Source organism: Opisthocomus hoazin, chromosome 7 (genome assembly GCF_030867145.1).
Source record: "Opisthocomus hoazin isolate bOpiHoa1 chromosome 7, bOpiHoa1.hap1, whole genome shotgun sequence".
NCBI classification, from domain to species: Eukaryota; Metazoa; Chordata; class Aves; order Opisthocomiformes; family Opisthocomidae; genus Opisthocomus; species Opisthocomus hoazin.
The window spans coordinates 35,290,214-35,308,200 of NC_134420.1; the positions used below are offsets into that span (position 1 = coordinate 35,290,214).

The window sequence follows — 17,987 nt, forward strand, 5'->3', positions numbered from 1 at the left end:
TTCTCTCCTCACATCGAACCCAGACCCAACCTCGTTCCTTCCCTCGAGGCCTCCCCGAAGCTCCCACCCAGCCCACGTCCTCTGGCCCCTCTGCTGCATGGCGACCGCCCTTCCTCCCACGCAGACCCGGTGGGCACACGGTTCCTACCGCTGCCGTGGCACGGCCGAGGACCTGCCGCGTCCTCCTCCCAGCTCACACCCTTCCTCTCCATCGTGGGCGGATCACTGCTGCTTGCTCCCAACCAACTCGGACCACACAGACCATGTTTTATCCGGGGGGCAGCTGGGGAAGGGACAGAGCACGTGCACGGGTCTTTCCCCCCAATTAGTAAACCGCTATGCGTGCGCACAGTGCCACGGGAAGTAACGGCAGACATCTGCACATTAGATCAGGGGACTTCACATGGAGGGCACGGCACCACCGCAATGTATTCACCAATGATCTGCTCCGTCTCCAGCCCGTAAGACCCAAGCAGTTAAGAAAATACATAAGAGATTATAGATTCACTTCAAAAGAACATTTTTTTTTTTAATTTAGAAATGCAGTTATATACATAGAACAATTAAATTAAACTTTGTACAAATATTAAAATACTATCTTCACACCCACTGCAATGTACAGGATACCAGAAAATATATATAAAATAAAGCAAAATAAAACCGACTGAGTGACATCCTGCACAGCATCAATTATGGTTTTGTTTTTAAATCCCACAAACATATGGAGTACCATTCTGCAAATAATTCCATAGTGGTGCAATTCAGATAAAAAGAAAACACACAGAGGAAAGAAAAAATTAATGCACAAAGGCAATCAAGCTCCCCTTGCGTTTGCAACTACCAGCAGTCTGCCCACCGCACCACCCGACATCCGCTTCACAGACAGCCTCGCTTCGTTCGCTTTTGGAAGGAAGCAAATTGGAGAATTGGAACTAAAAACCTTTTCCAGCACGACTCGGTTGCCTCTGTCCTTGCATGCCCCAGGACAGAAGGAAAAGCGCAGCGCAGGGAAAGCGCTGGCAGAGCGTCAGTGGAACCCGTGCCAGTGCGAGCACCGGCCCCGAGCAGAAGCAGTGAAGCGTGGGGAAGAGGCCTGCTCTGCCCTGGTGTGGAAGGGCAGGAGGAGGGGGTGAAGGACTGGAAGGGGGCTTATTTCCTGTAGAAAAATATGCCTTAAAATGAAGCCTGCTCTGGGAAGCCTCTCTGCACTTTAAAAGCGTGTCAGAGAATAAATGCTTTCTAATGAAGTTCTGCAAACAAAGGTTTTTTCACAAAGAGCAAGTTCAGTCTGCGGTTCCCTGGTAAGGACTGCAGGGTGAGGGTGGGGTGAGGCAGGATGTGCAAAATGGATGGGAGTTATTGCGTTTACATACAGAAACCAGAGAGTGACATGGATTTAGTGAGTTATCTGGATAGAGTAATAAGGCAGATTTTTTTTTAACAACTGCTACCAGAACAGTAAAACCAGGTTTTGCAAATACATTCTAGAAAGGTCAGCAAGGAAATCTCAGTGTGTCCAGCCAGTTGTACATCAACATTTTTCGAACAGCAAGCCTGCTGGTGTCTGCTACATCATCTAAACAAAGCACAAGCTTCCTTACAACCCGGTCATGAACGCATTAGTGCATCAGCCTGCAGCACCCCTCTGTTTTCAGTCACAGCTCCTCCTGACCTCCCGCCCCGTGTTCCCGTTGCTGTACTGCAGCATCCCAGATTATTCCCAGTAGCTGAGCCTGTTGCCCTCTTAGCCCCACTCCTCACTACTGACCCAAGCCGACCACCTCTGGAAGCATCTTAGGGTGTTTGGTCCCACAGATTTCTTCCTAACACACCCGAGTTCTCCATGTGCTGAAAGGCCAAATGAAGGCTCCAGATGCATTAAACTATTCACCACGGCGGAGCTGAAAGGCTAAGGAGAAACCTCAGGGGAGATGTCCAAGGGGTGAACAAGCAGCACGCTTGCTGAGTAAGCGCTCTTCTACACAGCAAGGTCCTTGGTGGTTACAAAAAAGATAAAAAGATGCATTAAGGTCTTCTCCCTCCCAATCTCATGAAGTTTTAACTCGGCAACACTCCACAGGTTCACATGCTGCAGCACGTCGCTCCTCCCAGCTTCATTTTTCACCTCTTCTGCAGTTAATGATGGGGAGATGCAAGCTATTCAAAAACAGAACACACAAAATCCAACGCTGCTGACCCCCTTCAAGGTGGCAGCAGGCTCTGGCAGAATCCTGGGAGGAGCCTGCCCCACTTCCCCATGGGTTACTGTCAGCTTCACTTTCTGGTTCTCTCAGGCTGGGCCAGTCCTGCAACACTTGGGCTGTAAACGCTGCAGTAGCTTGCATTTTAGGGTTGGTTTTTGTTTTGTTTTGTTTTAAACTATGCAACTGAAAGGGAGCAAGAATGTTTCTCTATTGCACATAATATTCTGAATTTCTGAAATGCCCTTTTTTAACTTAACAGACTCCCAAACTAACAGAAAACTTTAAAATAAGTGCTATTTTTATGTTTCCAATGTAATTTCAATGTTCTTGAATATCACAGGATCCGGCATGTATGACAGAGCACGAGATGATTACATCGGGAGTGTTAAAAAAAGAAAGCCTCCCTTTGAATTCTTTTGCCAGACATAGGTAGGAAAAAAGGAGAAAAAAAAGACCATAAAACCCCAAAAAAAGTCATCATTTACTGTGTTACATCTTGCAAGGCTGAGCCCCTGTGCTCCCAATGCACCACGCTGAGGTCCAGGCTTTATCTACCTACGGCAACAGCCAAAGAGGACACGCTCTTTGCTCAGAAGTAACGAATGCTCCTCGAATGCTCCTCACGACTGAGGGATCGTTAAGCCTTAGCCCTTGCTCGCATAAGCGAAGACAGGAATGTGCAATTTAGTTTTTCCTAAATTTCTGCCAAAAAGACTTCCCAATCCTTCAGCCTCCGTGGAACTGAAACAAACACAAATGAGTAGCAATCACTTGATAATCAGTTGAAGTGAGGCCGTTGCTCCCCCTGCCCCTTGGAAAGAATTGTCAAGCAGGCGTCTCGGGTTCCTCCCCAGCCATCCCCCCTCATTTTATATGAAAACGAACTCTATAATAAAGTTGAGGACATGGGCAAGAGGAATGTGACGCTCTCAAACCGCTTTCCGTGCTGTGGCTTGCACGGGTCCCTGGGGCCTGATCCCACAAGCGCTGCTGCAGGGAACAGGCCCTTCTGCAGGCGCTGGAAGGGCAGCTGGGGTCACCTACCCGCAGAGCGGACGCTGCCCTGGGAGCTGCCGGCTTGCCCTCCACCAGCCAACAGAAGCTGCCTGTTTACGCCTGATCACAAGATCTACACTTGCACATTTCCCTCCACCTCTGCATTTCCCCCCCTCCTTAGTAAAGCCATTTCCCACAATTTCTATAAATGAAGCAAAATTGAAGCACTCCCTCTTCTGTGCAGCTTGCTTCCTTCTCTTCCCCACCCAGACTAAATTTGCTCTCCCAAGCGGGCAGCTGCTCGCTGTACAATGGCAGAGGGAGGAGGCAGGGCCACCCGGTACGTGCCTTCTGCTGCCAGAGCAGGCGCTCAGCCAGGGCAAGGTCAGGCCTCGGGATCAGCTTCCAGCTTCGCCGTGGGTTTCTCCCACCAACCCGGTGCTAGCGCTGAGCTAAAGGACTGTCCCTTGGGGAAAGGCAGCACCTGGGTTGCTGGGGGTCACTTTGAGTAGACAGGACCTGGGCTGCAGAGAGAGAGCAGCTCCTCCTGCTCAGAGCTGGTGAGGCAGCGGGAGGGAAGCCACGTATTCCTCCCTCCATACTCCCTTACCACCAAGCTTGCTCAATCCATCCATCTGCCCCGATAAACCAGCGAAGGAGACAATTTGCTTGAGCTTAGACTATTTCCAAGGCAGGAGTTAAAAAAATAAATACAAATGTTCCCATGCTTGTTTTCTAAAATTCCAATAGCAGATGTGTAAACAACACTTGCCCTCTACTGCGCTGGAAGCTGAGCCATGGCAGCCCGCTATAAAATGACGCAGGATTTTCACCATCCAAACTGACCAAAAAATACCCAAACCGGATTTATCAAATCACTGTGTTAATGCAAAGTGACATGAGCAATAGGGAAGGAAGTTTAAAATACTGTATTTTTAGATCAATAACATCCCTCTAAAAAGAAGGATAGGGAAAATTGGATTCTTCTATCCACAGGCACGTGCCGTCCCAGGAGTCCTGGGATTCAACAGCTACCCAGGAGCAGTGGGTACATGGCTGGATACTATGGCCAATCCCCACTTCCAGGAACTGGAGCTAAGCCACAGTGATCTTACACATAAAGGTGTTGTGCCACTTTTACCAAGTGCCGTGATGGCAAGCTCCTGGAGCAACAAGGACGAGGATGGTGAGGATCATAAACCAAAGGCAAAGCAGCAAAGACAGCATCCCGAATGTACCTGTACATTACGACATGATGTGTAAGGCCATGACATTTTGCTCCTTCAACTCAAACAAAAATTTAGCAGCTTCTCACAGGGCAAACAGTTCCCTAGTTACTTCAAGAAATTTATGACAAGGTACATGCATCTAAGAAGCCAACTGTTCTTGCTGAAAGCAATCCCACGGAACAGTGTCCAGACCTCCCCGGTGAAGAACCTTACAATCACCGCAATGCTTTTGCGCTTGGATCACCTACCCCAGATGAATGTGGCTTCCTGCAGAGAGTCCTGTAACAGCAGCCAGGACATTCTGACCTGCTGTAGATAGCTTGGGGGGGGGAGGCAGAGGTATACATATTGTTGGATTTTCTTTTCCCTGCTACCAGAACTTGAAATAATCTTTGAAACTTAGGTTCAGGAATAAGCTATCACTGGCACTGCTGTCAAGGTAGTCAACCTTCCCTCACAGCAACAGGCAACTGTGTTGCATTTGGGAGCAACTTTACAAATGCTGCTTACCCCCAGCCACAAAGCAGCAGCCCTTCTCTGTGGGCTCACTGAAGCCCACTGGGATAAACCAGCAGACTCCTGCTCTATGAAGCCAGGAGGACGCACTAGCCTCCAACATGGTAGCTACCCAGGATTCAAGTACCAAGACGCCTATTGTGGCTGGAAAGGGAATCTGGGATTGCGCCAACAGCACTAGCCATTATGGGCATTTTTTCCCTTGACATTTTCAAACACCTGAACCACTTCCACATTACATCTCAAAAGCATTACCTCTGCCTGAAGATCTGACCAAAGGAACCTAAGCTTTAGCACAGAACTGCCATAACTGAAAAAGCTTTGAGACAAACAGCCTCTTCAGCAGAGCAGTGCCACAAATTTGGTTCCAATCCTGACGCCTCAGTGAATGGGGCTAACTCACAGTTAACACAGGGCTGGTTAACTGAAAGTCACATCCTCCAAGCTTTCTGGACCCTGCTAACCACTGGTCGTTCTCCAACGCTCTTCCACAATCTAACACCAGGAGCTGCTCTGGCACCAGACCAAAGCTGAAAGGGTTGTTTCATTGGCAGTACAGTCTCAGTCCCAGCTTCTAGAAACACAGCACAACCAAGTGGGCTGCACAGGTAGATAAGGAAGGAGGAGACAAAAATGATTTTCAGGAACGGAATCCTGCAGAGATGGTTTTTGAGAAGAGGGCAGAGGACATTGCTACACGTTGGACTTCTCAGTCTTCAGCGCTCTAGCAATTCTCAATGAACTGTTCCTGCACAGCTAGGCTGTCACACAGCCCATCTCATCTGAGGTGCTTCGAGACATCACAAGCTGCCCCTTAACTGGGATCCCTCCCAAGCCCAGCTTCAGTCCCAGCGAGGCGTTTTGTCCTGCCATACCACAAAGAGAATGCTGGAAGAAGAGCCTATATAACATATATACGTGTATATAAACTGTGTCTGCACCCAGAGAGCAAGCGGTTTTAGCCCCTGCTCTCTGGGCAGCAGAAGGGCTAGAGAGGCTGATAAGCTGCAACAAGCCGGCGTGAGGAGGAGAAAGGCACGAGAAAAGAGCAGCTCTTCAGTGGCTGCTGTCAAACATCTGGCTGGGGAAGAGGAGAGGAGAGCTCAAATCTACTCTGTTCCTTGAGCCCCTGATGCAGATGGAACGGGGAAGCCAGCGCTGCACCAGCTCCACTGGTGCATCCAGGAGGCAACCTGGCAACATCCTTTGGATCTTCAGCTGAGGGCGTCTCTGCTTGGAGGTATCCAGGGCACAGCTTGCGAGGACGGGGAAGGCTGCACAGAGTGCTTCTGTCCCGAAGGCGGGGGTGGTAGGAGGAAGAGATCCAGGAGGGAGAAGGATAGACAAACACAGCAGGCCTCATGCTTCCTTCAACAAGGGAATATCTGAATGGCAGGGAGAGAAAAAGAGAAAGAGTAGTCAAACTTTTGCAGTTCAACATACACCAGAAAAACTGCTGCTGAAAGCAAGACAGGGTCCCACCTCCACCATGTGATAATGCAGTGGTCTTGCTGCCATCACAACACAGCAGAAGGGACCTCTGGAGGACTCTGCTCCAAACTGCCCCTGCGAGTGGGACCATCGTCACCTCCAGCCTTGAAGATCTCCAAGGCCAGAGACACCATCACCTCTCTGGGTGCCCACCCGGTCCTGCACTGCCCTCCTAGCACAAAATATTTTCCAAATGCCCAGTCTGAACCTGGCAAGTCACAGCTTGTGGCCGCTGCCCCGTGTTATACCATTTGGCTCCACAGTCTTTTCAACTCCCTGTAAAGTAGTTGTAGTCAATTATCAGCTTGGACCTCAGCTGCTGCTTTACCAGATTAAAGGCGGCCAGCTCCCTCAGTCACTCCCCACAAGCCCCTGGCTATCTTCGCAGGCTTCCAACAGACCCTGTCCAGTTTCTTCACATCTCTCTTGAACTGGGGTCCCACAACAACATACAGTATTCCCAGTAAAGCCTCACCAGTGTTGTTCAGGGGAAGGCAGTAACTTCCCTTAAGAATGACAGTTTCCTTCTTTACCATGACCTCATCAATATTTTAGTTCCTCAAAATGTCCGAGACCCATTTCTTACTGTGACAGGGATGGCTGGAAATACAGGGATCACACTTGCCCTCATCTAACTTGAAGAAATACCTCCTCCTACAGCAGCTGCAGCTTCGTCATCTTTGAGTCAGAAGCACAAGCTCTGTGGTGTCCTGCTGCAAGGGGCAATCCGCTACTGTGTAACAAGCCTCAGAGGCAACACGTTTCCAGGCAGTGATAAAAATGACACAATGCAGAAGCAACATCCTCTAATTTCTACACTGCAGATGTGTTTTGTTAAGCTTCACTTTTGGATTTCTGCTGTTTACACACTTGGGGTTTAATGTCCCTCTCAGGACAGGTTGCCATTTCCACCCTTTCGAGCAAATTTCCTTTAACTGTTTTTACTGCAAGGGTGGCATAATAATGGCTCTAGGGCTTGACACCATGGAAAGGAGCAGCTCTGCCCTGAGCTGTCTACAAGCCAGTTACACTTCTTGCCTAAGACACAGCACTCTGCAGAAACAACCTTAAGCTGCAGCTCCACACCACCTCTGGCCTTGTAGAGACTCTCCTCCAGGGCAGAACAGACGTGCAGAACGCAAGGTACACTGACTGTTTAACAGACTTGTTCCCGGGCCCGGTACAGTAAGTTCAAGCACTTCCCTTTCACGTCTTCTCACACGCTAAGGCTGCAGCACTGTATGCACTGTGGCAGTAAGCTGCTTACTCAAACAGTCTACAACTGAAGAAGCTCAAACATCACACAGAGTTTGTATTCCAAGCATACCCTCCCACTCCCACCAACTTGTTTTCCACAAACACAGCTATTTTCCTGCATTTGCACTACGATGCTGGAAAGTGGCATTTCTCTGCAAATCCTTTGCTAAGACAGCAAGAGTGAGCAGCAGAACCCCAACAGTCTCTCCTGACTGCCCTAGGCTCCCAGTCTAAGAGCACCACATACTTCAGCAGGAGGTATTAAATACTGCTTGCACATCTAAGTTGTGAAACATGCCATGGAGACTGGGCCACGTCTTTTCAAAAGCTCCTCTGGTGCCTGACATACATAGGGGCATTCCTAGGTAGTCAACTGCAGGACCTACTCTTCCAAGAGTCTCATCCAGTGCTCCCTGCCCGAGCCACGTACCATCTGTGTATTCCTCAGAGGAAGTGAGTGATAAAAGGCTCTGTATGTCACTGCTTTCCGAATCTTGGACCTCTTTGAGTACAGGCCTACCGCTAGCCATGCCAGCTACCCAGGAAGAGGTAGCAGCCTGATGCACAAGAACAGTTTCAGAGCGCTGAGAGCCACTGGCTTCACAGAGTCCAGAATGTCCGGGGTCTTCATCTTCTCTTTCAAAGCTATTGCGAGCCCCTTGGTCCTGTTGCTGCATCTCTCTGGCTCCGTTCTGCCCAGCTCCCTCCGAGAGCACGATCTGCACTCGGGAGTCCGAGGGTGGAATGCAGTTCCCCGTGCTGCCATATACTGCTTCTTCATAGGACGGCAAGGCCACTTGGACACCATCCACCATGATAGAGACCTGATCTCCAGACACACCCTGGTCTCGCCTCAAAAAAAGAAACAGAGAGGGAGGAAAAAAAGAGAAAAAAAAAAGAAATCAAGTCGAGCATTTATATTTTCATATCTATTTTACCAAGAACTCCAATAACCTCTAACGCTCACCATTGACTTATTTAGTGAGAACAGACAGAAGCATGAACAGTGGTTTAGCAAGGTCAAGCAAGCACAGCCTTGCAGCCCTACTGTGAATTGCCATAAACATGAGCAAGGACTGTAATTCACAGTGCCTGATGGATTTAGCAGCAAGAGCTGAAAAGGGTACAATGCTTCCCGCCTCACCTGCCTCCACAGCTAAATCTGACAAAGGCCATGACTCGGAGCCCTCTGCTGTCACAGCTGGCAGACAAAAGAGCGCTCCCACACCATCAATTTCAGCTTGTCACACTGCTATATTCTGCAACACCCAGCGCTGCCTGTTCTGCCACCTTTGCTGCTGGCGAGATAACCTCTGGAGGGGTGGGGCAGGCAGCTCTTAAACTGGCACGGCGTGAATCACCTGGGCTCATGAGTCAGAGCCCTGAGATTGAATTTTAATTTTCCAGTGGTTTGGACTTCAGAAAGCAGCAGACTCCAGGGCCCCACCTCTCAACCTCCTCGCTGCTGGACAGCCATGTCTCTGCGCTTGTTTAGAGAGTACCAGCGGCTGATTCGGAACAGAGAGTCCACAGTGACTTTGTCGACCTCAGCTGGCAGCAGTGTTATGGCCTGGGTCCCTGCTCCCATCCACAAACCCAGGCCTGGAGACTTCTCCTGCAGCAGGGAATGATGGCAGATTTGCACGTGTATCTAACCAGTAGTACTGCCCAAATTCGTGTCCATAGGACCTCACAAACAGACTGAGGGAGATACATCTATACACCCAGACACATACTTCGGCAGCTGTCCAAGGCTAGAAGAGGCAGGAGATTGATCTATAGCCAGACTAGCAGGAATCGTAACTTTTCACATTCAAGGCCAAGGAAAAAAGAGCAAAGAAGCCACCCATCAGACGGCATGTTAGAATGGCGACTGCAGCTGGGTACTGCAGACCACCACTTCAGACTACGGCTGGACCATGGGGCAGAGGTGCCACCGAGGTGGTTAAAATGGGGGCAGAGAAGCGAGCAGGCGAGTTGCTCCAGAATGAAGGCCTAAACCAAGTACCTTAATGGGTTTCTGCTACAAAGAAACAGGATGCCTCCCAGCCCCTCCAAACCCCAGCTACGCTCACCTGCTGTGGTGGAACGACTTCAGCTTTGGCTGCAGCAAAACAAACAGCACAACTAAGAGCAGAATCAGGGCGACGGAGCTTGCTGTGGAGGCTACTATGGACAGCGTGGGTACTCCAATTGTTGGAGGAGAGTCCTTTTCTGCAAAACCCAAGAGGAACACAAGGTAAAATAATCCACTCCCTTAAATCACTATCATAGGGAAGGAAAAACATCCACATCGCCTGCTTGCAGGAGTTACTGGGTGCACATGTGAGGAGCCCAAGTTTCCCATACAGTCAAGGCACACCAGCTATCTCTTATAGAGGACAGTTCAGAGCTTAAGCTGACAGCTCTCCATCAGCTGTAAAGGGAACCTAAACCAAAACATGCACACACAAGGGTCCTTTAGAAAAACACAAGGGAAACAAACGCAGAGCAAGCAGGCCACAGGAACTGATAGATGGTGGTAACAATCACATTACATATACATCTGGCTGAGCAATAGCTAAAAAATGTTCTGATGTCACCAGAAAGGCCAATAATTGTCTAACACAATAAGCAGGATATTTTAGTCCAAACAATAGGAAAAGTTCTAAATAATGGATTTTCTTGGCTAATGGAACAGTATCCCAAAGGAAGGGGTGGAAGTCACCTGGCTGAGTATATTTAAGTCACAGCAAGTATTCAGTTTCTCTCTCACACAAACATATGCCAGGGAACAGAGATGGAAGGCAGATGTTGCTTCAGCATGATAAGTTTTCAGTGTCAGAGACATGTGCTCTGTTCACTCCTTTCCGCTCTTCCTCAGCTGTGCCATGTGACTGTATGGGAAATGATTTGGCTTTTAAAGGTCCCTTGCAGGAATAAGTTGGGAGTGGAGAGAGATTGGCCTGGAGCTGGTATGGCTGAGCACCGCATATCACGCCTACTGTGCTACCCTAGTCCTTTCACCTCCCTACAGCAAATAACTGTCTGTGTGTGTGTTGCCTCTGTCCTTAATTTATGTCTTCAGTATAGATCTGAAAATCCTCACTTCCCCATTGGCAAATGCTATCCTGCACTTCACATTCAGGACATTCTCATGTATGGAATTCCTCAATTTTGTTTTGCTACATTCAACACATTCTTCGGGAGCACAGGTATCAAACTGCAGGGGGATGCAGGACACACCTGCAGGTAGTGATGAAGGGAAGAAGAGCATGGAAGCAGAAGAAAAAAAGCTGGAGGCCCACTGTTTTTAAGCCCACAGCCTGAAATCTACACCCAAAATAGGCAAGTAAGATGGAAAGCCAGTTTACATTTTCCACATCTTCTCCTGGGGCCAAACCTATTGGCTTAGTTGTTTTGAACTTGCTTTCCTGAAATGTATCAGAAGTAGCTTGACCTCTCCCCAGGGAAAAAGCAATGTCTGGTACATTTTTCCCTACAGCAAATAGGATTGAGTAAGGATTTCCATTTTCAATGTTACTCAGGGCACTGAGTACGCTGACAGGGAAGAGAGCAGGCAAATAGAGGCACTCTGTTTTCAGGATCAGTACACGGTGCTGTAAAACCACTCACTGCCAAAGGTACCCTCCAGCACGTCCACCATCTCCTATTCCAACAGATGCTCACTGATACAATAAACTGTCAAAAGGCTATGGGACCAACAGGCTCAGAGCTATAGAAAGCACCTGATAACTGCTAGGGATTTCATTTACTCTATATGGAGCAGGAGGAATCTTCTCCATTACCAATCATTTAAAGACCTACTGCCTTTCTCTCTGCAGTCTCCCACCTCCTCCTTTTAGCCCCGTGAAAGAGACCTGCTGGTTAAACCTCAGCTGTCTCTGACCCCAACCAGCTGTTTCAAAGCCCAGTTACACTTTTGAGGCCTTGTATAATTGATAAGGCCACTGATCCTTCAGGATGCTAAAGAAATCTGAGGGATTGCTGCTCATCACCACACAGTCCCTTCAGCCCTGAGGTAGGCCAAGCACCACCATGCAGGAATGCCACCCAGGGAACACAACCTGAAACAGCACAGCTTGGTTCTCCAGCCTGGGTGCAGCAAGGGGAAAGGGGACCACAGTGAAAAGGAAGCTTATGCTGAATTTGAAAAGTCTCTTCAGGGTCTAGCTGCTGCCAGGTAAAGTCCCAGTTCCATTCCTTATACATCATAGGAAGGGGCTATTGGAGCAGCTGTGACAGACACTGCACAGACAACGTCTTTGCAACAGGACAGGATATTCCAGAGATCACAGATATGCAGTGAGCTCCATGGCCAGCAGGTCAAGGGAGAGGATTCTGCCCCTCCGCTCTGCTCTGGTGAGACACTACCTGGAGTCCTGTGTCCAGCTCTGGAGCCCTCAGCACAGGAAAGACATGGACCTGTTGGAGTGGGTCCAGAGGAGGGTCACAAAAATGATCTGAGGGCTGGAACACCTCTCCTGTGAGGAAAGGCTGAGAGAGTTGGGGCTGTTCAGCCTGGAGAAGAGAAGGCTCTGGGGAGACTTGATTGCAGCCTTTCAGTACTTAACGGGGACTTATAAGGAAGACTGGGACAAACTTTTTAGCAGGGCCTGTTGTGACCGGTCAAGGACTAACAGTTTTAAACTGCAAGAGGACAGATTTTGACTGGATATAAGGAAGAAATCTTTTACAATGACAGTGGTGAAACACTGGAACAGGTTGCCCGGAGAGGTAGTGGAAGCCCTATCCCTGCAAACATTCAGGGTCAGGCTGGATGGAGCTCTGAGCAACGTGGTCTAGTTGAAGATGTCCCTGGTCACTGCAGGGGGGGTGGGCTAGAAGACCTCTCAAGGTCCCTTCCAATCCAAAGCATTCTACGATTCTACAAAGAGCTTGAATAAAGTGTTTCTGTTTCCTTCCAATTAAGCTAACACATTATGCTTTATCCATTACAAGACTTCATCCTGGACTGCACATCTTGCCAACTCAAGATGGCTGAGCAGTAAGACTCCATCAACAAGCCAAACCTGAAGAGAGGAGGGAATTCTCGCTTTACACAGTACGCATGCTTTTAATACCAGAAGAGCCATAGACAAGCTAAGAGCTATATGATGAACATCTTCCTGCAAACCTTTTTATTTTTCTGCTTTCAAGAACGAATTCCTATTCAGCTGGGAGGCCCACAAAACAAAAGCTGTCCACTTCCAGTTGGAGAGAAATAGAAATCATTTGTCAGCAATGTCCTTTCCTGCCAGCGGAGTGAAAAGCAGCACCATCGAGCTCTTTGCCACAGAAGGCGAACAGTTAGTTAACCTGTTTGCATGGAAAATCGGCTCTACACACTCACACACGTGCACAGTGGTGTGTAGAGCCGATCGTGGTGTCCCCTGAGGGAGATATACTGTCAAACCCATCAGGAGCAAAACCAGACAGCATGGAAAATGCTTCAGTTAGGGCCTCCCCCATTTCTGTGATGGGAGTTGTCAAAATAAGAGGCTCCACGTAAGTAACAAGTTGCCTCCTTTATACTCCTTTCCATGGGCTGTCTCCTGGCATGAGGGCCTCCGAGCTTGCATCTGTCGGGCTGTTACAGAAGAGACATTTTTAATACAGAGCTGTGACTGTGAGCCACGTCTATGAACTTGCTGGAGCAATGACAGGCAGCTGTACAGACTTCCTCAGCATCACACTGACTCGGTGCTTAGGGGTAATCTGAAAAGCCAATGCAAGGACAATTCTGACTGTCCCACTGGAGTCAGGGAGCACTCACCTGGGCTGAGCCTGCAGCTGACTTCCATGGCTGGGTTCCACTCTCCATTCTTGCAGGTCAGGTATTTATAATCCCCTTTCAGCATGTAGCCTTCGACACACAGATACTCTATGACACTGCCTGAAGTCAGAGGGTTGTTGCAGGGGCTAGGGTGGCATTTATAGCCTCCATTCTCAGGCTGTGGTGGCTGGGGACAATCTGGAAAAAAGAGAAAGCATCATGGAAGATATCTCAGAGCAAGACACCTGTTGCACAATAGATACAGTACATAGGCAGACTTCCACCTACAAAACCCCACTAAATTAAGAAACTACCAAAGCTGAGAAGAAAGACTGTTACACAATGGCAGAGAACACTGCTCAGTTTCACCTCTGGCATGTGTCTCTGTGATTGCTAAATACTGCTGGTTATCCCAGTAGTACAACCTAGTTGGCAGGCATCAAACTGGTGATATTTTTGAACAGTGACATGTAAGTTTGTCACAACAGAGATTCCACATGAGAGAGGCCCAGAAAATCCTTCGTGCCATCTTTTCCCCACAGCTGTTTCACTAGAGACTGGGGGGAACCGAACAGCCAGGCTTTCTTATTAGCCTGATACGGAAAAAGCAGGAGACCTCCTACTGAAACAAGCAGAGTGCAAACAGCCCACTGCACTACGGGTACAATGTCAAGGCACAGAGCTGCCCCATAAGGCACCCTGCAAGCCTGTAAGAGCACACTGATTTGAGCTATTTTACACAGATGTACCACCAACAGTATGGGGAACAGAGCTTTGCTACAGTAGTACCAAATATTCTAGCGCACTTTAAAAAAAGGAATTAGTTCTATTACAAAGTATTTCTAAAAACCCTTCTGTTAACCTGTGTGAAGTCTGGAGTGCTGAATACACTTTACTTTTCTCCTTGCATCACCCCCATCCTGACTAACAGGCATAGACATACCACATGCCAGAAACCTTCTTGTAGAATTTTCAATAGTCATTCAAATGAAAACAACAAACCATGAACAAGGAAACTGCACTGCAAACAGGATGTTTGTATTGATTAGAATTTCCTTTCCTTTGGCAGGTCACGGTGACCCTGCAGAACACAGCCAACACCCCCTGTTGACACCACATATCTGCCTGGCTGAAAGAGGGAGAAGTCCAGATTTTTCCTTTTAAATCCACAACAGCTTCCCAAACTTCACAAAAGAAAATCCATCAAAGATCCCTCCTGAGATATTTTGGGACATGGAAAACCAGCCATCCCACCTACCCTATTCCATCACAGCACGGTGGTCCAGGCCTGCCCTGAGCCTCTGGAGCACGCATTCCCAGGTTCTGCCTCAAAGTGTCCCACTTACTGTGGGACAGACAGAGAGAAACAGCTGGCCAAGGTTCAAGTAACTGATTTTGGGCAAGATTTAAGAAGCAAAAGAAAACTTTAGATTCCACTGTGGAAAAATTTGCTACGTTGCTGCAGCAAAACCGACCCTTGAACCTAATCACATGTGTGAATGCATCATCGGTAGCGCCTTGTAAATGCCAGTAAACCCTGAGATGAAGTGCTGAGCGAAGCCAAAAAACCCTGGTATGAGTTCTGCCAGCTTTACAGCTGCAATTCAATTTACTTCTTGAGAGAAAAGGTTAACAGGGGTCTAAGCAGCAGCTTTTCAAGAAGGCTTTGCTCTTGAGGAGATTTATTCTTAAATAAGCTTCAGAGAAGCCACTGTCCCATGCCTCGTGAGTATTAACTATTGCTTCTTTGTGTTTGTTTACTTTTTATTTCTGCAATAATTCTCCATTTTGTAACCAACGTTTCAACCCTTTGCCTTATCAGGGTAATACCTGCTTTCACTTTCAGCCTGTCCAACACTTAGGGTCAGCTGAAGCAACAGATTCATGGCACATTGACAAATGCCCTGCTTCATCTGCAGCCCAGGAGAGGAGTTTCTTGCTAAATTGCAAGGACCCATTTGAGTGCCAGAAATATTCTCAGCAGTTTAACATGTACCTCTCTAAGCAACGGTAGAGAGCTGTGAGGAAAAGCTACTGTTGCCACAGCAGCACCGAAACTCAGGAGCAGAAAGGACAACTTCCCCACACCTTTTTATGCCACAGGAGGCACCTGGAATTGCTCGGGAGCCATGCACAGCACCTCTCTAACTGCAGCAAAGAGATCTCGTTCCCTCTGTTCCCCCTTCTCCTGAGCTGTACCCACGTGTGGCCATTGCACAGGAACCCTTTTGGACCAGACAGCAGCTCACTGTTTGGCTCCCCTTCTACTGTCAAGTGCTGCCTACACTGATGAGGTTTCCGAGTTATGTACAAAAATCAGCCAGCCAAAAGGAAATCAGCACTGATTTACACTGCCGTAGTGCTCTCAAAGGCTTGGAAATACCCCTGCGTCAGTCACCTACAGAACCCCGACTTGGCCTCCTTGTGCAAGGGCTTCAGGAGCAGATACACAGCTACGCAACTGCAGACTGGCTTCCTCCTCACCTCCACAGGCCACTTGGCACAAAAGGACAGAAGCAGCTGGTAAGTGTGTTCAGTCAGTTGTCCCTGATTTGTCCTCTTCACACAGGGAATAGACTGCAGAATTAAGTCACCTCCTCTTTTTTCCCCCCACCTCCCTAGGACATTTGTCATCACAGCATCCAAGAGTGTCACAAGTATTTTAACATGTCAACTTCACTGTGACAGAAGAACACTGATTACGTGCTGGGAAAATAGATAAAAAAGGTCTGGATCAGGCAGCTAGAACACCAGCACCTCAACCTGACTGGCACCTCTGTGCAACCCCAGCTACCCTGGAAGACCACCTGAACCATCGCTTGCAAGGCAGCCTCAGGGGAACAGAGCATCTCAGGGCCTGCAGCTTTGGAGAAGGCTACTAGACAGTGCTCATGGCTTTAAAGATTGCTGGAGATTGCCCAGGCAAGGCTTAGATGGGTAAGATGATGGACTGGTGGTGCCTGAAAAACTAAGTCAAACACCTCTGCTCCCTGCTAGATCAGCTCCTGTTACCTGGCTTCTCTGACCAGAGCTCAGCACCTCTGCAAACCACGGCCCAGCACAGCGTAACACAGGCACCCAGAAGTCTTGGGACAGATGACGCAGCTTTCCACTACAGTGACCTGTTCCTAAGTTTTCAGTACCCTCAGCTTTCACACGCTCCATAACGGGTTTCTTCAGTTGCCTCCATATGTGTGCTCTAAACTGGGGCTAACAGCAGAAAAGGCAGAGTCTGATTCTGCGCAACCCTTTATCTCACTGAACAGCAGCAAAGCTCACACCCTGAGTTTGCAGCACTGGCATCCCCACGGCAACACCAAACCAGGTAGAGCGGCCCATTTACCCCTTCTGACAGAACAGACCACTGACACACCAGGGTGAAACGAGCTGGGTGCCAGCTGCTGCCAGAGTGCGCGTCCAGAGCAGCCCGCTCCTGGCGACGCTCTGTAGCCAGAAGGTGCAGACGGATGGGAATAGCTGCCGGCATGAGCTGTTTATTCGCACACCGGAGCGTGGCTGTGTTGTGACGGTTCAGTACGGGGTCTGGGAGCAGCCTGACCCATCTCTCCTTCCAGATCACGCTTCCCAAGCGGGCTGCCTGCGTTTAACCCTCAGCAACATTTGCATGCTGCTGCGTGGCCCAGCCCCAGGCCAGAGTGTTGTGGTTTGGATATTGCTTTGACACACTGATGCTTTGAGGCATGTGAACTAAATCATGGAAGAGGGTTTTTCAGTATTCCAGCCCTAATTAAAGCTGGGCAGATTTCAATGGACACAGCAAAACTGTAACCCCCAGATTCACTCCTTCCAAGTTTCGAAGGCAAGAGGCACATAGTAGATACACCGAAGCCTCCCAAAAGGTTACGAAAATTCCTTTAAACTTGTGGGACACTATGTACATATATTGTAACCACCGACCCCCTTCCCAATAGCATCAGCCTAGACTCACAACAGCACTGGGTTATATTCGAAATACAAAGAAACATGCAGGAGTATCATCAGCTCCCTCCCTGAAACACATGTTCTTGGAAGTACTCCAGAGCTTACAAGACATCTTAAAACAAATGTACACACCAGGCAGGGAAGTGAAAGAGAGCCAAAGTACAGACCTTACCAACTTCCTAGGGGGTTACCGACACCCTAGGCTTGCAAAGCTACTCCCAGCATCTCGATTCATCAAGCTTTGAGGAGGCACAGAAACAGTGGTTTCAAACATTGCAGCACTGTGCGCGAAGCAGGCACAGCTCTACTCCCAAAAGCCTCGGTTTCTAAGAGCTACTGAAGTTTATGACATCTCCCGCGAGAGCTGGTTCTCTGCCAGCACACACTGCTGCAAAACAGGAAGGAGATAACACCTGACGAGAAGTCCAAACGTTTCGAACATCATGGAACTCTGTTCAGAGGTAAAGAAACTGCCATTTCCAGATTGACAGGCAGAAATAAAACTATGCACTGGAGTTTCTGTAAATGCCATTCCAAAATACTAGGTATTTAACATACAGACAATATTTTACAAAC

General features: G+C 48.6%; 1 protein-coding gene across 10 annotated transcripts in view; it reads right to left on the reverse strand.

Annotated features, from left to right (window-relative positions):
- Positions 1-508: 508 nt before the first annotated feature.
- The window catches only part of SUSD6 (sushi domain containing 6), a 100,883-nt gene continuing 83,404 nt past the window's right edge, over positions 509-17,987 (reverse strand). For all 10 annotated transcript variants that reach the window (XM_075427345.1, XM_075427349.1, XM_075427353.1 and 7 more), the window contains 4 exons: positions 13,470-13,667; positions 9,769-9,907; positions 8,124-8,545; positions 509-6,330 (listed from right to left, as the gene is read on the reverse strand). In XM_075427345.1, coding sequence (XP_075283460.1) covers positions 6,305-6,330; positions 8,124-8,545; positions 9,769-9,907; positions 13,470-13,667 — 785 coding nt within the window. In that variant the 3' untranslated portion in view covers positions 509-6,304. The remainder of the gene's footprint in view (positions 6,331-8,123; positions 8,546-9,768; positions 9,908-13,469; positions 13,668-17,987) is intronic.